General features: G+C 42.1%; 1 protein-coding gene across 1 annotated transcript in view; it reads left to right on the top strand.

Moving 5' to 3' along the window:
- Window positions 1-18,698, top strand: part of LOC149432804 (DNA-directed RNA polymerase II subunit RPB2-like) — a gene marked incomplete at its 5' end in the record, with an annotated part of 100,897 nt that extends 82,199 nt beyond the window's left edge. Inside the window, 3 exons of the mRNA XM_089664928.1 lie at window positions 13,508-13,666; window positions 14,208-14,372; window positions 18,498-18,698. Coding sequence (XP_089521054.1) covers window positions 13,508-13,666; window positions 14,208-14,372; window positions 18,498-18,698 — 525 coding nt within the window. The remainder of the gene's footprint in view (window positions 1-13,507; window positions 13,667-14,207; window positions 14,373-18,497) is intronic.
- Window positions 18,699-21,079: the final 2,381 nt, after the last annotated feature.

Here is a 21,079-nt window from a genome sequence, read left to right as displayed (position 1 = left end):
ACAGTTTGCGAGCACGCACCAGACGGTGCAGAAACTGAACGTCCTCCTGTCCAAGTTGCTGCTGCCAGGCTCGTAATCTGTCATGCGCCCCTGTACCGCCTCCTCATGCTGCTGCCAGGTCCAGAGTGTGTCATGGGCCCCCGTACCGACTCCAAATGCTGCTGCCAGGCCCGTAATCTGTCATGGGCCCCTGTACCGCCTCCCCATGCTGCTGCCACGTCCAGATTGTGTCATGGGTCCCTGTACGGCCTCCCATTGCTGCTGCCAGGCCTGTAATCTGCCATGGGCCCCCGTACCGACTCCTCATGCTGCTGCCAGGCCCGTAATCTGCCATGGGCCCCTGTACCGCCTCCTCATGCTGCTGCCAGGTCCAGAGTGTGTCATGGGTCCCTGTACGGCCTCCCATTGCTGCTGTCTCTATCGCCACACTCTGCCATGTGCCACTTTCAGGTCTCCTCACACTGCTGGTGGTTTCCATTTTTGTCATAGGGTGCTGTATGGCCTCCCATTGCTGCTGCCTCCACCGCCACACTGTGGCTCCACACTCTGGTTTTGGCCCCGTGACTGGCCAAATGAGTGAAGTGTGCGGTGATTCTAAGATCGACGGCACTCATCTGCATGTCATACTGCCTGACAGTATTATTTCTCTTCCCCAGCAGACTCCAAGGGCATTTAAATTAAAGGTACAGTGTTCAGCACTAATATTAAGTCTCTCTGAAGCCTAGAAACACCCTTTTTTAAGTTAAATTCACAGCGAATATATTCGACTCGAATCGAAATTTTTCTACGAATTCGCCGAATCAGTCGAATCGAATTTTTGAATACTTCGCTCATCTCTAGTTGGAAGGAAAGAGAAAAAAAAATAAGAAAAATAATCAAAGATTTACAACCCATCATAACAGAGGATGGAACTCTGAAAGAAATATTCCAGCAACCACCAACACTGGCCTTCAGACAACCCCCCCCCAACCTCAGAAATAAACTAATCAGTAGGAAACTTCCTTCTGATGATGTCACAAATAATGGAAGCAAACCCTGCAATAAAATATGCTGCAAACTGTGCAACCAAATCAATCCATCAAAAAGTGTCACACTCAAAAGGGATCTTTATTATCTCTGGATCATACAGCTGCACCTCCAGTAATGTATACCTTATCCAGTGCAGAAAACGTAACACAGGATCCTATGTTGGCGAAACAGGACAGAAGTTACAAACAAGGATGAATTTGCACAGACATACCATCAAGGAACATAAAGAAGATGACTTCTGCACACCTGTGGGACACCATTTCGCACAACCAGACCACACAATGGGAGACCTCAATATTTTAGTTCTTAAAGGACATTTCAAATCCATCCAGGAAAGAAAAACTTTTGAACTAAGAATAATTCTATTTGACACAAGAGATAACAGCCTGAATTTGGACATGGGATTCCTCACTCATTATCCAACAGTTTTATCACCTCAAGCATCACTGCCCCTGTGAGTGTATTCTCCCCCCTCCCCAGACTGCTTTTGCTGTGTCTTCTCTGTTCTCCTTTTTTTTTTTTTTTCCTTCCTACTCCAAAACATCTCTTCTAACCCTTTGTGATCAGTACTGCTTTGACCTGAAGGAGACACTCCCTGAAAGCTTGTCCTTAAAATTGTTTGTTAGTGCAAATAAAAAAAGTATCACGGACAGTAATCAATTGTTTCTGTCGCAAGTGCACTAATACGGCTACAATCAACTCAAGTAAATATGCTGCAAACACAGCAAATGACAATTTTCAGTTCTTTACAACCTATAAAGTGTTTTGAAACTTACTGTGCGTAATAATTTGGAACAGTGCATTGTAAGTTTTTTTTATGTTTAAAAAAAATACTGTTATTAGGTTTGTTCTCTTACAAAAAGATTAGATACATTTCAGCTGGTGGACTCCTGGAGAGCACATGATGTGGGAGCAAGGGACTACTCATTTTACTCTCATCCACACGACTCTTATGCTAGGTTGAAGTGTATCTATTGCACGCCTGTCCTGCTGGCCAAATCTAAAACGGCGGAAATACATTTGTGTTCTTGGTCAGACCATATTGTGGCGCTGTCAATCACCTTTATAGGTCTAGCATCTACTCCCTACTCTTGGCGGTTGAATGACTCTATGCTTACAGACGTTAACGCCCGTCAAGAAGTAGCTGCTTCCATCCAAGAATATTTTCAACTGAATGCAATTCCTGACACCTCCCCAGCTATGTTATGGGTGGCCCACAAGGTGGTTCTACGAGGCTGCCTTATCGCTATGGCAGCAGTCAGGAATAGGGAACGTTGGAAACAAATTCAAAACCTTACTAGTGATTTGGAAACACATTACAGAACTCATGTGGGCAACCCATCTCTCTTGAATAGAAACCTGATATCGCAAAAGCGCTTAGCATTGAATATTTTACTTCCCAAAAAACAGAGAAAGCTTTGTTGGTTTAAAGCCTCCTTTTTATTACATAGCAATTCAGCGTCAACTATGTTCTCACAGAAACGTAACCATTCTATATGACCTTCACATATCTATAAGCTATGTACTAAGAATGGTAACATTTCATCTCTGCCTCATGAAGTTGTGGAAATCTTTAAAGAATTTTACTCTTCCTTGTTAGCTCCCCCAGAAACAATTCCCACTCCCCTCAAAGGCTCATGGCTTGATTCTCTGCCCCTCCCTGCTCTTACACCCCTCAGATATATTCCCTTAATGCCCCATGTACTCTGGGAGACTCTGTAACCCGAGCGATTAACGCATTGAGAACCTACACAGCACTGGGCCCCGAGGCGTTCTCGGCTAGTTATTCTAAGCATGTTGCCCCTCTGTTAGCCCCTTCTTTGGTATCTCTGTTCAATGATATCTTACAAGGCGGCAGGTTCCCGGAGGAGATACTTTTGGCTCATATGTCCCTGTTACCTAAACTCTTATAAGATTTTTTTACCACAAAACTATAGACCTATTTCTGTAATGAATAATGATTTAAAGATATTTAGCCGTATTTTAGCAGATAGATTGGCACCTCACCTGACCAATCGTGATTTATTCCGGACTGACTTATCACAGACAATATGTCTCACATTAAATGTTATTCAGGATGCCAATTTGCATTCTAAAGAAGTGTTGTTACTGACCCTAGACAATAATAAAGCCTTTGATAGGGTCCTCTGGCCCCATTTGTCTTCACTGCTGCAGAAATTGGGCTTCATTGATGAATTTTGTCTGGGGTACAAGCTTTGTATGCCTCCCCCCAGACAAGGATTAGACTCCCAGGTTGTAATTGACTTTTTTACATTGGGTAGGGGTGTCCACTTTCACACTTACTATTTGCACTTGTTTTGTAACCCTTGGCTATTGCTATAGGATCACACCCGAATATTCCGGGGTACCCACTTTTGGTCTCACAATTCAAGTTATGTATGTCATGCTTTTTCTTACCCATTAGTATCATTGCATAATTTATGTATGTTGCTGAACGCTTTTGCATCCATATCGGGTCTCACAGTAAATTTTACTAAATCAGTTGTCATGGCTATAAATGTCACTGAACCCTTGCGGGGGTCCCTCCATAGCTCTTTCCCAGTCTGCTGGTCCACAGACCGGATTTTGTATTTGGGGGTCTATCTTATGCCCAGGTATTCTGGACTATTTGCAGCTAATTATCCACAATGTATTTATACTTTGCTAAAGATCTGGCACGGGGACCCCATCTCAATTTTGGATAGGGTCACAGCGGTGAAAATGAACGTTTTACCTAAATTTCTTTTATTTTGAGCACACCCAATTTCAGTTTCTAAATCATTCCTTGATAACTTTCAACAGGTGATTAATAATTTTATCTGGCATAATAAGTGTCCATGGTTTACCTCATCCATTCTGTACAAGTCACAACGCATAGGAGGCCTCGGCCTCCCCGATTTTTGCCTCTATTACTTATCTGCCCGCTTCTCACAATTGGCACAATGGGTGACTATTAACTCCAAGACCCCCTTGGGTTAGATTTAAGTCTCAATCTTTTCGCCCGTTCTATTTACCAGGTTTATTATGTACGAAAATCCCCCCTAGCTCGTTGTTGACCCACAATTTGATCGTCACCCACTCATTGATACTTTAGTCCCGCTATAAGCTTAAATTGGGTCTTGTCTCTTCTGTTTCACCGGGTTCATCATTTTTCGGTGACCCAAATTTTGTCAGTGTTTTCTTCTCAACAGGCGTTTCGCTGGTGGTATGATCGAGCCCTTATCAGATTATCTGATTTTCAGAGGGATGGGTCTTATATCTCTTTTGAAATGTTACGAACGCTCTTACGTTACGAAGTTACGAAAAGTTATGAAATGTTACGAAGGCCTAGGAAGGGGCAGACAGCATCCAAAGTGACTATTTCACATTGGATCTGCCAATTGATCATTCAAGCCTATGGTTTGAAAGGTAAGGGCTCACCCTTTCAGGTGAAGGCACACTCTGCAAGGAGAGTGGGGTCTCTTGGGCAATCTTCCATCGGGCGTCAGTCGCTCAGGTTTTCAAGGCCGCTACATGGTCTTCGGTTAACTCATTCACAAGGTTTTACCAGGTGGATGTCAGAGCCGTAGAGGATTTTGCATTTGGCTGCAGTATTTTACGGACTGCTGAGTAGGTCCTGAGGGATTGACGGTGGCTATCATGGTGTCACCCTCTTCTCAAATTTCTTGATTGCTTTGGGAAATCCTTCATAGTCACAAATAGCCTGATCTGTGTCCCATGATGTATAATAAAGAAAACTGGATTTTTCTACAGACTTACCCGTAAAATCCATTTTTTGGAGTACATCACTGGACACAGAGGTCCCTCCTCTTATATAGAAGACTTCCTCTCTGGTTGGTCAGCCAGTGTTCATTCACCTATAGGTGGCATATAACCCACATAGTCATGAATAGCTTGCTCATTGTCTGATGTACTCCAAGAAATGGATTGTACAGGCAAGTATGTAGAAAAAAATTGAGTTTTTGCATGTATACGTGGAGAGTGAAACATTGCTGGTGGAGAACAAAAGCCTGAAGGAGAGCCGATGCCTAATAGCCCATGGTGGGGCCAAAATCTTGCTATGACCTTAATTTATAATTGGGGTCAACAAAGGAAAGTGAACATATGATTTGAGTGGAGCATGTGACAATTGGATGGGATTCTTTAGAAGCTAAGAGGAAGCATTAAGATTACTGCCCCCTGGTTGAGGATTTGTTTGACACTTGGAATATAATTTGAAGACCGGGCACTTTTGTTTTGTCTTTGTTCATCTGGATTGCGCTACATCTAAATGTATGATGTGTATGTAGAGGTGTGGTGAAAAACACTGGGTTATGTGTTAACAGCAATCACTTTTTTGTTATTACTGCGCTGATTTTGATTTTATTCTTCACATAGCTGGATTAATAACACAGAGCATAAGAGGGTGACCGTACATGGAATGCAAAGAGGAGCCAGTGTAACCCCAATAAGAGCCCACACTTTATTACTAAAAAAGCATTTAATAATGTGACCCTTTTAAATGTGAAGGGAAAAGGTTCAGAGAAAACAAAAAAAATACTTTGTAATTTTATATGGTAACCTGGCTAGTGTGGTCCCCAGAAAGAGGCAGAATCAGCACTTTTGGCATACACCCGTAAAGGCATGGGGGTGTCTTTGTAGAGCAAGTATAGTGGGAAGACGCAAGGAATGTCACCTGGTGTACCTTTTTAATAAGTGATGTCAGACCTGATTTGTTGTGGTGCCCTGCCACAGTGTAAAAAGGTGTTTTCTTAATTATCCAGGGCTTTCAGTCGGGATTAAGGTTCAGGACTCCACCCCAGCGGACAGAGGAGGTATCTGCCCAGGAGTCAGGAAGGTTTCACCTAACAGATGGGTGGTAGCCAGTGCGGCAAGGAGCTGCTAGGTTTATGCACAAAGCTTGTGTGAGACGACTGTCTGGAAGATAGAGCCTAAAGTGTGAGCCTAGAGCAGCAGCGCTTTAAGCCAGGAAGCTAATGGATGTGTGTTTCCTTGGTGGAAAAGAAATGCTGAATAACCCCCGCAAGGGAAACCCATTGATGCTCTGAGCTTTGCTTCAATAAAAGAGGGTAAAACAGCCCTAAAAAGCTTTAAGCAAGTGGCTGTGTCCATAATGCATTACCATTTGAAGCTGGTTCCCACAACATATTTCAACAGCGTGCAATTGCCAGAAGTTTTTTGCCTCAAATCTTTGGACATTTTCAATTGAAATGCCTCCCTTTTTAAGTTCTCAACCACTCGGACTTTTTTTGCAGATTTGCAGTGGAAAGTGGCACACAATCTGTCTCTGCGTAGGTCTCTGAACCTTTTTTTGTCCCATTGACATATGGTATGGAGTTACGTTTCTATACCACAAAGTGGTTATGTGCTTTAGTGTGGCCTTCCAGACTTTCCTTTGATCTACTGTTGGCTTCCACCTGTTTCTAGTGCCTGCAGTCTCTAGCACAGGATGTGTTCTCTGTTCAATTGGGATTACTCTGGCATATTTTTTCACCTTATAACTCGGGTACTGAGAATGCTCCCTGAAGATCCAAACAGAGAGCAGTAGTCATGATGCCATACTGGCCAAGTAGTTTGTGGTTTTCCAGTATTAACCCAGATGTTAGTAGCTCCTCCACACTATTTACTGTACAGTCAAGATCTTGCTTTTTTGTTTTTTTTTTTAATTTAAATATTTATTAGTTTTTCATATTACAAAAATTCCATAAGAAGAGACACAATACATATAAATAATCATTACATTTCTGCCTTGCCCCTTCTAATAACTCTTTTCTTTCCCTCCCAACCCATTCCCACCCCCCTTCCCCCTCCCTCCCCTCTGCAAATTCTTCAATCTCTCAAGGCTCAATGACTTTAAATAACTTCCTAGTTTATAATTTTCTATATTTCTCTTTCAATCCTGATTTTTCCCATTTTTCCCATCTCGTATAGTATATTCCCAACCTATCTTCCTGCATATAGTAAGATTTTTCCATTCTACTAATCTGATTTACTCTATTGATCCAGTCTTCCTCCTTCGGCACCTCTATTTTCTGCCAGAACTTGGGTATCAACCCTTTTGCAGCATTTAAATAGTACCATACGCCTGATTCTTTATATTTATTTACTGTTGTCTCAACATTATGTAGGAGACACATTGTTGGGTCTAACCCTATGTCATTTCCAGTTATTATTTCTATTAATTTAACTATTGTCTTCCAGAAACCTTGAATTTTCGGACATTGCCACCATATGTGAAACACTGTGCCCATCTCCCCACATCCTCTCCAACACATTTTTGAATTCTCCCCACTCATCTTGTGCTCAATGCTCGGTGTAATGTGCCATTGTGTCAAACACTTATAGTTAATCTCCACGTCTCTCATACTAACATTCTCGTGTATCAATCTAAATATCTTGTTCTGTTGATCCTCGTCTAACACCACCTCCATATCTCTTTCCCATTTCGTTATAAAAATTAACTTTGTGTCTGTGTCTAATTCTGTGAGTATTCTATAAATTTTAGCAATACCATGTTTCCCATCTCTACGAGTTTCTAACAACCTTTCAAACATATTCCACTCCTTTTTTAATATCAGGGGTTTTGGAAGTTTTCCAATAAAACATTTTACCTGGTGATATTTCCACTCATCTATTCCAGTAAAAATGTCTCCCTTCTCTTTTAATTCTTTAAATGATCTAAATTCCCCCTCTACCAGTACATCTCTCAGTTGGATATCTTCCCTTTTAAACCATCTCCCTGATATCTCATCCTTTCCTGGGGGGAAATACTCAGTATTTGCAAGAGGCATTAATATAGAGTTGAATTCCCATTTCATACTTTTGTGTAAATTATCCCATACCCTTAAACATTTAAAGTGTAAATACTTGTGCTTTCTTTAATTCTTCTAAAATGTGCTGGGGCCCATATCATCTTACTCAAATCCCACTCAGTTCATTTTCAATTTTTACCCAACTCTTCCCCTTATGGTTAAATGACCAATCATAGATTCTTGCTAAAATTACTGCTTTATAGTATCTCTTGACATCAGGTAGTCCCATTCCCCCTTTCTCTTTAGTCCTACTCAATGTTTCGTATGATATTCTTGGTTTTTTATTCCTCCAGATATATCTTGTTAACATTTTTTTTATTATCTTAAAAAAAGCCTCTGGGAGTTTGACTGGAACCATTTGGAATCTATACAGTATTTTGGGTATGATTACCATTTTAACTAGGTTTATACGTCCTATCCATGATGGGTTTCCACCTTCTAATATTTTTAATTCTTCCTTGGTCTCATTTATCAAAGAAATATAGTTTAATCTATACAGTTGTTTATATGAGATGGCAAGTTTTATTCCTAGGTATTTTAATTCTTTTTCTCTCCATATAAAGGGGAATTCTTTTTGTAGCTTTTCCTTTTCACTCTTTAATATGTTGATGTTCAAGATCTCTGTTTTTGTTGGATTAATTTTTAAATTTGATAGTTCACCATACTCCTTCAAGATCTTCATTATATTTGGTAATGTTATTCGGGGGTTGTCTACATAAAACAATAGGTCATCCGCAAAGGCCGCTACTTTGTGTTCTATATTTTCTATCTGGATTCTCTTTACCGCTCCACTATTCCTTATCATTGACAACAGGGGTTCCAATGACAAAACATACAACAGGGGGGACAGTGGGCAGCCCTGTCTTGTTCCATTGGACATCCCAATGGATTCCGACCTCTCCCCATTTACCGTAATGATTGTGGTGGGCTCCCTATATAATTTACCTATCCACTCACGCATTCTCTCTCCAATCCCCAACACTTCTAAGTTGTCCATCATGAAGCCCCAGTCCACGCTATCGAACGCCTTTTCGGCATCAATCGACAATAGTACCACCGGGGCTTTCCCTTTTCTACTTTTCTGAATAAGCATCAGAGTTCTCAACCCGTTGTCTCTACCCTCTCTCCCTGGGACAAAGCCCACCTGATCTCCATGTATCCATTCAGGCATTAGATCTTTCAGCCTATTTGCTAGAACCTTTGCGTACAACTTGGTATCGGTGTTAAATAATGAAATTGGTCTATAGCTGGAACACTGAGAAGGATCTTTTCCATCCTTGTGAATGAGTACAATATGGGCCTGAAGAGATTCTCTTCTCCCCTCCATCCCTCCTCCCAGATCGTTCATATACTTCTTCAGCTTCGGTAACAATATTTCACTATATTTTTTATAGTACTGTATACCCATCCGGTCCTGGACTTTTTCCACCACCTGTACTTCTTAATGCTGCTTTTATTTCATCCTGGGAAATTTCCGCATCCAAGGAGTTCAATTGTACTTCACTTAACTTGGTAATCCTGCGTTTTTTAAATATATCATCCTTTTTTCGTTGATATCCTCTCCATTTACTTTTGGAGAGCCTTGGGGACTGATATTATACAACTTTCTATAGTATTCCGTGAACACTTTAATAATCTCTTTAGTTGAGTGAACCAACTCCCCCTTAGGATTTTTTATCTTTTCTATATAATTTCTATTTTTCTTTTTATTCAGAGCTCTCATTAAGTATTTTCCTGGTCTGTCTCCCCATCTATATCTTTCACTTAATACTTTATTATATACTCTTCTCCTCTCCTCATCCATCAATCTCTCTAGCGCATCTTTTTTATCCATTAACTTCTGTCTTGTTTCTCTTGTTATTTTCTTCTTTTGTATCTGCTCCAAATCCAGGATTTCTTTTAGGAGCCCACTAACCCTCTCTCTTCTTTCTCTTTTCTTCCTTGCTCCCATCGCAATCAGGATTCCTCTTATATATACCTTGTGGCTTTCCCATACTGTGGCTGTCGATACTTCCTCTGTCTCATTCTCCTTAAAATATACCTTGATCTCTTCCCCAATCTTCTGAGCTATATCCTCATCCAAGAGAAGGGCCTCATTTAACCTCCATCCTAGGCCTCCCGTCCACTGTCTTCCCCATCCCATTTTCATTATGACAGGGGCATGATCCGAGAATGTACTCATCTCTATTTTTATTTTAACCAACCGTTCTATGAGTTGATGATCTATTAAAATATAATCCAGTCCCGAGTATATCTCATGTGCATTAGAGAAGAAGGTATAGTCTCTGTCTTTCATATGCATTATTCTCCAAGTGTCCACCAGTTGGTACTCGTGGATCGCTTTTTTCAAAGCTCTGAGACCTACCACCTTCTCTCTGCACAGGGGAGGTTGCATCCTTTTGTGGGTCCATACAGAGATTTAAATCTCCTGCTACTATCAAACGCCCTTTTTTGAAATCTATCAATTTTTTCAACAGACCCTTCAAATAGATCTCCGGCTTTTTGTTGGGGCAATATATATTGGCTAATGTACACTCGATTCCCTGTAATTTACCTTTCAAGAACAGGAATCTCCCCTCCGGATCGGTCTTTCTATCCTCCAGCTCAAATCTCATATTCTTTGCCAACCCTATTGTCACCCCTTTTGCTCTTTTAATTGGAGAGTCAGCGTAATACCATGTTGGATAATATTTAGATTTTAATTTCACATTTGACTCTCTCAAAATGTGTTTCCTGTAAAAATACCCCTGACGTTGCCCTATGATGTAACTCTTTAACCAACTTAAATCTTTTCCCAGGACAGTTCAACCCATTCACATATGTTATAAACTATTTCTTCCATCCTTCTTAATTCTGTCTATCTCTCCTCTAATACGCCTCCTATTAGGCCCTACTATCTTGCAGCATATTAAACCAACCCCCATCCCCCGCCCCCCACCCCTCTCACCCTCTCTTCTTTTTCCCCTACACATTTTTAGGCTTATAAGCTGCCTACAAATCATTTGTGGATCTGTTTCCACCATTGATTTAAAACTTAGGGCGTAAGCTCCGCCCATGTACGGCTCACCTCTCCTCCGACCCCCCCCCCCCCCCCCCCCGATCCCCTCTCTCTATCATCTAGACTCAGGAAGAATCTTTACTTCCCTCCCTTTACCGGAGCTTCCAGGAGGGCCTCAACTTCCGGAGGGGCGAGAGAGGGAAAAGAGAGAAAAAAAAAACATATTTTCTACTTAATTCCCCCGACCCGCTGCAAGTCCTGTTTTCTTGTATCATCTGTATCTCCTTTATCTTCTTCTTCCCACCCAGTTATCTCCATTCTTTGCAAGTCCAGTCTATCACAAAAATCCCTTAGTTCCTCCGGAAATCTCAAATAAGCTGTGACCCCGTTTTTCCAGCCAATTAGAGATGCTGAGGGACCCCATCTATACTGCACATTCTGTTTTCTCATTTGCTCCAACAGGGGTCTCAGGGATCTCCTTCTCCATAGGGTCTCTGCTGTTAAGTCCGCATAAATTTGGATAGTCAAATCTCCATACTTAATTAATGATCTTCCCTTGGTCTTCTTCCAAATCTCATCTTTGACCCCAAATTTTTGGAACTGGACAATTGTCTCTCGGTCTATCCTTTTCAGTAGCCTGTTTGAACTTTCCTATTCTGAACACTCCGTCTAACTTGATCCCGTCTGTTTCAGGTCTGTCTCTTATGGAGTTTAGAATTTTTTTAACTAGTTCATATAGTGTTTCCCCTTTTGCAGTCTCTGGGATTCCTCGTACTCGAAGGTTACACCTTCTTTCTTTATTTTCTTGAGCTTCCATCCTATAGGTCAATTTTTTCTGGGTGTTTTCCAATTGGTTTCTTTTTTTCCTTAGATTATCTATGTTTTGGGCCTGAATTTTAACTTTCTCCTCTGTTTCTTCCATTCTTGATAGCAGATGCCCTAAATCATTTCGAATAGCTGTCATTTCATGTTTTATCGTTTTTCCAAATTTTGAAACATTTCTATCCTCTCCTTCTTATTTGGTACTTGTAGTTACCCGTCAGATTCTTTTTTTCCCAAGCCATCCACTATTTGTTGGCTACAGCTGCTATTCATGCCCAATGATAATCTAGGACTATTTCCTGAACTAGTGTCCATTTCCCCTTTTGCGCTTGCGCCTTGGGCCCTTTCTGGCGTAATATTTCCATATGATGTAAATTTCTTTATTGTTCCTGTTTGAGACCCTTTGAGCCCTGCTCCCTTTATTCTTCATATCCTCTGTAAATCTTTTTTTTTTTTTTTTTTTTTCTTCTATATTCTCAAAATGGGATTATACCGTTCCCTTAAGATTTATGGACCAGACAGGCTTGCTATTTTTCCTATATGTTTTACTCTCCTAGGACACCTGGGCCTCCTCTCTTCTTCTCTTCTAACCCCTGGGAATCCTCCCCTCCCCTCTTTCACCCCTTGGTCTCCTATGTCACTCAGGGGTCCACAACACAGCCCCCAGCAGCTTTCACTCACCCTTCCCTTCTCAGGACAGTGGCTCCAGGCTTGTGTGGAGGGCCTTCACTGCTGCTCAGTCCTGGGGGGGGATTCCTCTGGGTTTCCGATGCTGTGTTTCTTTCTTTTTCTCTTTCTCTTTAGGATTCGTCCCAGGGAAGCAGGGTGGGTCTCCTGGTATTCATGGGTCTCCCTGACCCAGGATCGGACAGCCAGCCAGCCAGGGGGTACAGGCAGCAGTGAGCCGGTGGCTCCCTGTCACATCAGGAAGCCGACCGGCTTCCTCTTTCCCCCAGAGATCCTCCGCGGCTGGTCACGTGCTCCCGCGGCGTGTCACTGCAGCCTTAGACCAGCTCCCATCTCCCGCTCTCCGGGATCAACTCCCAGCCCTCCAGACTCCGGTGGGTCAGCTCCTAGTGAGGGTCACTGGGTGGGTCGGGAAGCGGGACCTAGCGAGGAGCTAGTGCCGCTCGCTCCCCACAGCCGCCATGTTCGGGCTCCTCCCCCGTGTGAGCTGTGCTTTCTGCTAGTCAAGATCTTGTTTAAGAAGATGGCAGAACCCCAGTCTGAGCAGACTACAATCAACTGCATTGTCGCTGAGAGGAGCAGGCTAGTAGCATTGGGTGTCTTATGTAAAGACACACTCCTCCAAGCTCAAAAGCTCTCCACTAATTCATTATTTTTAGAATTGGCAACTGCTCAGATCATTTTGAAGATGACAAAAAAGGTGAAAGGCGGACATGAACAGGGAAGTATAAAAAAATGCATAAGGAGTCCCCCAGCACACTTTCAAGCTGGCTAGCAAAAAGCTAAACTACCATCTCAACTTGAGTTCAAAATAGTTTTTGTGTGTGTGTGTGTGTGTGTGTGTGTGTGTGTGTGTGTGTGCGCGGTTTTCTTTGTCATGAAAATTTTTTTCTACTAATTTGTATGTATAGTCTTTTATGTATTTATACAGATGTGGGTGATCCTAGTTCTCTTCAGTTGCCTACTCTCAAATTGCCTATTCCTCTGTTTTCCCTTTAAAAATGTATTTACCCTTTCTTGCAGTTTTTGTAGCTCCATATTTTTAAACTGGTTTAAAAAAATCAAATGGCATAAACAAAAATTAGATTACCTATTTATGCGTTGAGTTTAATAAAATTTAAAATGTAATATTCTTCCTATACTGACCATCTAATCTTAGGTTTTGATCGCACAAGAAAAAATGGCCACAAACACGGTATATGTCTTTGCAAAGAAAGATTCAAAGTATGCTTATACTGCCGAGTGTCGGTCTTGCTTGGAGAATTCTTCAAGACCAACAAGCTCTATATGGGTCAGCATGCTTGCAAGGGGAGGTCAGGTAAGCAAAAGTTTCTCACTGGTTTGGTGATGCATATTGAAAAGTTTCATTAAAGCAGTTGTAAAGTTAGCTTTTCTTTTAATAAGGCTTACCTGTAGATAAGGAAACATTTCCTAAATGTGCACCGTTCACACTTGTGGCAACCAAGCTCACTGGTGCATGCGCATTGCAGTCTGTTCAACATGCAATCATGACCATCATGGGCATGCATGAGAATGAAGTCATCACGGCTTTGGCATTCAAACGGTCGGAGCCTACGAACGCAGAAGGAAGAGCGGTGAAGATGGAAGCCCTAACAGCAGTGACAGGAGGGATCCATTTTATAGGCAAGTCTGTCATAATGGTCTAGTATGCAGTGCGTACTAGCAAATTATGCCATTAACTTGCGGGGAAGCTGGTGTTTAAAAAACCCTTACTACCTAATATGCTGGCCTAACAGCTGTGTTACAAATGTTATATTACCTTTTTCATTTGAACCGTCAAGATATTTACTTTAATTTCACCAAATATAAAACTGCTAAAATGTTCTTTGATTTCACAGGGGGCCAAAAAAAGCGCTATTGGTCAGCGTATTGTTGCAACATTGCCTTATATTAAACAAGAAGTTCCCATTATCATCGTGTTCAGAGCATTGGGGTTTGTGTCTGACAGAGACATATTAGAACATATTATCTATGACTTTGAAGATCCTGAGATGATGGAAATGGTAATTATTTTTTTAGGTTATTCCTTCTAGTGACTATTGATATGATCCCACCTGTCAGCTCTGTAATTTTTGTCCATCTTAATAAAGGTCTGTACACTAGAAACCTGCCTGCTATTCTTACTCAGCCATTGTGCCAGCTTCTCAAGATCAGAACAGCCTGATCAAGAGGAGGGAGGTGGGGTTGAAGGAAGGAGGAGGGGTAGCAGCTGCGAACTTTGAAGTCTCCTGAGAGAGCAGACAGCCAAGACCCAACATCAATCAGAGGATAGGAAAGTAGGGGGGGTGGATCCCGACTTGAATGTTGGCATGAGGCTACAGAAAAGACTGTAGCCCCTCCCACACCAGACCTCTCAAAAGTGCAACACGCTAAAATTGAGCTAAATACCTATTATTTAGCTCAATTTTAACTGGTTGCACTTTTGAGAGGTCTGGAAAGATTTTTAGGTATTAGCAGCTCACATAGGTGTAAGCTAAAAAAAAAAGAAACATATATTTTTGAAGAGAGAGCTTCTTTTCAATATGCTTCCTAATGATAAACACATTGCTTCTGTCCATGAAAGCTTTGGGATTGTGCAACCTGACTCTTTGTCTCGCCATGCCACTGTCTGTTACAATTTCCTTTTCTCTGAGTCATAAATCTCATCACTAAGTTCAATCGATGATTCAAAAGGGTATAAGATCGTTTCAAACTTTACCACCTTACTAATTTTCTTCTTTCAAATCAATCAAAATCTTGCTGTCTAGATAAGGACAGTGAAATTTGCAAAATGCCCTGAACCATCTCGTGTCACAGCCAGTTGTACCAGTACAGCCACAGGACAGGTGCTAGGGTTTTAACCCAAATCTGTTCACGATATCAAAGTCCAACAGGGAATTCATCCTATTCTGGACATAAAATATATCCACAAATTCCTTGATTGCAAATATTTGCATCAAATTCACAAGGTCACTAATTGCCTTTCTGAGACAAGACTACATGGCATCTGTGGACTTCCAAGATACCTTCTGCATATTCACATTTACCCACCTCCATCTCTATTTTAAGTGGTTTGCAGTGGCATGTGACCACTTCCATTCCGCCTATCCTCTGTTCCCAGGTCTTGGCATCCTTGCTTGCCCTCTTTAGTACTCAGAAGTGACAGGCTAATCTCCTTTGCAACTCTTGAGCAAATGTCCATAAGACAATGCAACAGCTCAAAATCTTTTGCTGGGTGACAGACGTAGTTCTGTTTTGGCTGTGATCAGTCCAATCAGCGGTGACCTCTCTGCAAGAGAGATTTTGAGTGTCCTTAGTCCTCAATGAAGCCTGTTTTCATGTTCCAGTTTTTTTAAGATCAAAAGAGTTTTGGTGATGTGTGGTAAAGAATTGCTTTTTTGTTTTGGGGCACTGCCCTTTGGGCTGGCCACAGCCCCCCGAGTGTTCACAAAGCCCCTAGCCCCAGTGCTGGGCTTATTGAAGACGCAGGGGGTGTATACCAGAATATCTTAATGTTCCTTTTGCTCTGCCAGTGTCCATTTGCCTATAGGTAGCATATAACCCACATCAGTCATGAATAGCCTGCTCTGTGTCCCGTGCTCCAAGAAATGGATTTTACAAGTACCGTATTTTCCGGTGTATAAGACGACCCCCTACTTTTCCTGTTAAAATGTAGTGTTTGGGCTATACTCGCCATACAAGACTACCCCTCTTCCAATGCACACCAGTGGGAAGAATAGTGTCCCATCATTGGTGTCAGTGGGAGGAATAGTGTCCCATCATTGGTATTAGTGGGAGGAATAGTGCCCCATCATTGGTATCAGTGGGAGGAATAGTGCCCCATCATTGGTGTCAGAGCGACGAATCGTGCCCCATCATTGGTGTCAGAGCGACGAATCGTGCCCCATCATTGGTGTCAGAGCGACGAATCGTGCCCCATCATTGGTGTCAGAGCGACGAATCGTGCCCCATCATTGGTGTCAGAGCGACGAATCGTGCCCCATCATTGGTGTCAGTGGGAGGAATAGCACCCCATCATTGGTGTCAGTGGGAGGAATCATGCCCCATCATTGGTATCAGTGGGGGGAATAGTGCCCCATCTTTGGTGTCAGTGGAGGAATCGTGCCCCATGATTGGTATCCGTGGCAGGAATAGTGCCCCATCATTGGTGTCAGTGGCAGGAATAGTGCCCCATCATTGGTGTCAGTGGGAGGAATCGTGTCCCAACATTGGTGTCAGTGGGAGGAATAGTGTCCCAGCATTGGTGTCAGTGGGAGGAATAGTGTCCCATCATTAGTGTCAGTGGGAGGAATAGTGTCCCATCATTGGTGTCAGTGGGGGGTGGAATAGTGTCCCATCGTTGGTGTCAGTGGGAGGTGGAATAGTGCCCCATCGTTGGTGTCAGTGGGGGAAGGAATAGTGCCCCATCGTTGGTGTCAGTGGGGGAGTGGAATAGTGCCCCATCGTTGGTGTCAGTGGGGGGGAGGAATAGTGCCCCATCGTTGGTGTCAGTGGGGGGGAGGAATAGTGCCCCATCGTTGGTGTCAGTGGGGGGGAGGAATAGTGCCCCATCGTTGGTGTCAGTGATACCAATGATGGGGCACTATTCCTCCCACTGACACCAATTATACTTGCTGAACCCTGTTCTAGTATGGTACTGCTGCAGCCAGCATATGTGGTTGCAGCAGCACCTCTGGACGGCACACTTACCGGCCGCTCCTTCACTCGATTTTCGCGGGGCCGCTCGGCTCCGCCTCCTCGCCGGTGATTGGCCACCTGTGTGCCTTTCCTGAGCTACAGTTCTGGCGCCCAATCACCGGTGAGAAGGCGGAGCTGAGCAGCCGCGCGAACATCCAGTGGCCAAACCGAATGAGGGAGCAGCCGCGCATCCTGGACCGGATCGTCGTTGGACCGGAGCCAGGTAAGAGACAGCAGCCCCTGCCCACCCCTGTACTTAGTGTCCCTTCCGTTGGAAGGGGTGGGGGGGCGGCGGCACCGCGCTGCCCCCCTAAGAAGTGTCAGCATGCCGTATACCGGCGTATAAGACGACCCCCAACTTTAGAGAAGATTTTCAAGGGGTAAAAAGTCGTCTTATACGCCGGAAAATACGGTACATACGTAGAAAAAATGCATTGTTTCTAATTTTTTTTTCATGCTGTCCTTAGTTTTTATTGGGGCCTTGCTAGTTAACGCCTTAAAAAAACACAAAACACTGCACCCCATGTGATCTTTGATCTCTTCGGTTTTGTTCAAGTAGATCTCAACCTTTCAAAGGTTGTCTACTCCTGGTCTATGATTTTATGTTTAAGTGTCATTAATTATTTGGTTTGTTTTGGGAGTGCTGTAATTTAATATATAATATTTTGCTAATATCTCTAGGGAAATTTCATACAGCTGTTTTATGTGGGGTTTTTTTAGGGAAGAAGGCGGAATGTGTTACTATGTTTTTTTGTTCAGTCTTAAGTAGGACTTTAAATGTGTTTCTTCTACAATGATTTGCACTTAAAATGCCTCTGTAGCAGCTTAGCTTCTTGCTCTATCTTCTACTGCATTGTTTACATTAGCTGATGTCAGGTGAAATTGCCTTCACATTAAAGCGTTTAGGCCTGGTTCATACTGATAAGATTTCAGATGTGACTTGAGTTGCACTGAATCGCATGACAGAGGAGATAACATTACCTTCTAGTGGTGCCTGTTCGCATCAATGCAGCACAGCTGCGATGCGACTTCGAGGTAGGGTCCTGTGCTACTTTGGTGCAATGCAGTGCTATTTTGTAGCCCATAGACTTAATGGATACGCCTCCCGCCTTTTTCTGGCCTGCCGGGCTACACACTCACATTCTGTCTCTATCATTTAAAATACACCTATAATAAAATAATATGGACCCTTCATTTCTTTGTAAGTGGGCAAACTTACAAAATCTGCAAGGGATCAAATAATTTTCCCTGCTGTATCAGCTGAAAGACTGGAGGAGAGCTCAACCTGGAAGTTTTTACTGAGAAACAGGATGGTGGTCATTATGACTTCAAGTTTTATACCATCCTTGCATGATATGGAAATGCATTTAAACATGGTGCACATATGGTGAAAAATAAATACATGGCAACTTATTTTGTAACGACCGTTTCTATTTTTTAACCTTTTACAGGTGAAACCCTCTCTTGATGAGGCCTTTGTTATTCAGGAGCAAAATGTGGCCTTAAACTTCATAGGTTCCAGGGGTGCAAAGCCTGGTGTCACAAAAGAAAAAAGAATTAAATATGCAAAAGAAGTTCTCCAGAAAGAAATGCTTCCCCACGTTGGTGTCAGTGACTTTTGTGAGACTAAAAAAGCCTACTTTTTGGGGTAAGATTTGATTGCCTTTTTCAGTGAGCATTGCAGTTCTTTAACAATCATTTTAAATACTCTGGTAGGAAAGTTGGCCAGTATACATGAGATTGTTTGATAGTATGCCATATGAAATGTATCACCATGGTTGTTGTTCCAGGTACCCGCCTTTTATATGCTGGTTCCTGGCTTACGTGTCTTGATTGCGCTATAGTATACAATACTTCTTTTTTTTTTTTTTTCTTTTTTTTTAATTTAAATATTTATTAATTTTTCAGATAAACAAGTTATTCAAACATACTCATTAAAACCTTAGCATATTATCAAAACATTTATCATTTAATCCTGCCCCCCCCCTCCCCCTACCTATATGCCACCCATTCCCCCCCACATCCAATCCTTGACCTCTTCTGCTCTGCATTTTCCTGTTCGTTTCTGGAGATCCTAATCCCTATAAAAGATGAACAAAATATGTTTCCATATTATTCTATGTTAATCCCCCATAACCTATAAGGCTAGCCTTGACTTTTTGAATTCCTCCCATTTATTCCATCTTGTATAGTGACTCTCCATCTTATCTTCATTCAAATGATAAAGTTCCTCCAATTTACATATTTGATTCACCCAATATTTTATTTTTGGCACCTCCTGTCTCCTCCAATACTTGGGTATCAGTCCCTTTGCTGCATTCAAATAGTACAATAAACCAGATTCTTTGTATTTTTTAACTGAACGCTTAGTACTATGAAAAAGGCAAATCTCTGGGTCTACTAGAATATCAACCTCTGTAATTGTTTGAATCAAGCTTTACTATTTTCCCCAATACTCATGTATTTTAGAACACTCCCACCATATGTGATACATTGTGTCTCTACCTCCACATCCACGCCAACATAAAGGTGAAATATCTCCACTCAATCTGTGTGCCACACTCATTGTGATATACCATCTTGCCAAACACTTATTAATTTCTGCCTTCTGCATATTTATATTTCTGTGGATTATTCTATGCATTTTCCTGTTTTTCCGTATCTATTGTTACTCCTATTTCTCTCTCCCATTTTTCTATATATGGAGGACCTATATCTGCATTTATTTCAGTGAGAATCTTTTAGAGGATTGGAATCCTTTTGAGCACTTATTAGGTACACGGGGAGATGGGAAACACAGAACCTCTAAAATATTAGAGGTTCCGTGTTTCCCATCTCCCAGTGTACCTAATTGCTCAAAAGGATTCCAATCCTCTTATTCTTAAAGGCTTTGGAAGCTTTCCTATAAAGTGTTTCAATTGAAAGTAACGCCACTCATCCATTCTCGTAAAGACTTCTCCTTTTTTTTTCCAATTCCTTAAGTGATCCTATTTCCTCCCCCACCATTATATCCCTGATTGTGCATCTTCCTTCTTAATCCACTTCCCTGTGATACCTTCTTTACCCGGGGGGGGGGAAAAACCTCTGTGGACTTTTAAGGGAATTGGACAATGAATTAAATTCCCATCCATCTGTTTGTGTAAAACATCCCAAACTCTTAAAACATTAATGTGAACAAACTTGTACTGTCTGCTAATCCCCTGTATTGTAGAGGTAACTGTAACGGAACCGGTACCCGACCGCACTTGGGTATATTCCGTTATACTGCAGCTTCCCTGTTCGAACACCATCCACGGACCACACCACCATCCACGGACCACACCCTTGAAATCCTCAGGAAATAGACAGCACCCAGCTCTTCTTAAAACAGGAAGCCAACTCTTTATTTTAACACAAAACACAGGATATATACAGAGGGCGGGGAAACACAACCAGGAACAGGAAATACATAATCACCCCTCCCCATCCCCACAACACACAGAACAATGGGATGAAACACATGGCAAAGGACATTGACCACCCCCACACCAATAACACAAACAGTACATCTCATAATAGTTGGCTGGACAGGAAGACACAGCACAATGGGGGTAGCACATGGCAACAAACAATGGACAGCCATGTGGCCGAGAACAAAGGAACACACACTATACACAAGACTCAGACATACACACCCTGTACCCCTTAACAGGCACAGGGTGCCTTAAACATAATGGAAATTTGGGAAGATGATACAGAGGTCCCCCCACCCCCAAAAGTCACTCCGTCACAGTAACCATACAATTCCACTTAATTTCGTATTACTTAGTATATTTTCTGTTTTTCCCCTCTGCATTATATGTCCAGTCAAAATTCTCGACGTTATTACCGAGTTATAATAATATCTTTTTAAATCTGGGACTCCCAATCCTCCTTTCTCTTTATTTCTACATAACATTTCCTGTGTTATTCTTGCTTTTTTATTCCTCCAAATAAATCCTATTAACATTTTTTTTAATTGATCTAAAGTATACTTCAGGTAGTTTAATTAGTA

Source organism: Staurois parvus, unplaced genomic scaffold (assembly GCF_062004578.1).
Source record: "Staurois parvus isolate SC_StPar_1 unplaced genomic scaffold, SC_StPar_1.0 ptg002103l, whole genome shotgun sequence".
NCBI classification, from domain to species: domain Eukaryota; kingdom Metazoa; phylum Chordata; class Amphibia; order Anura; family Ranidae; genus Staurois; species Staurois parvus.
Note: the sequence above shows the minus strand (reverse complement) of the source record. Positions and strands in the feature narration are given on the sequence as shown.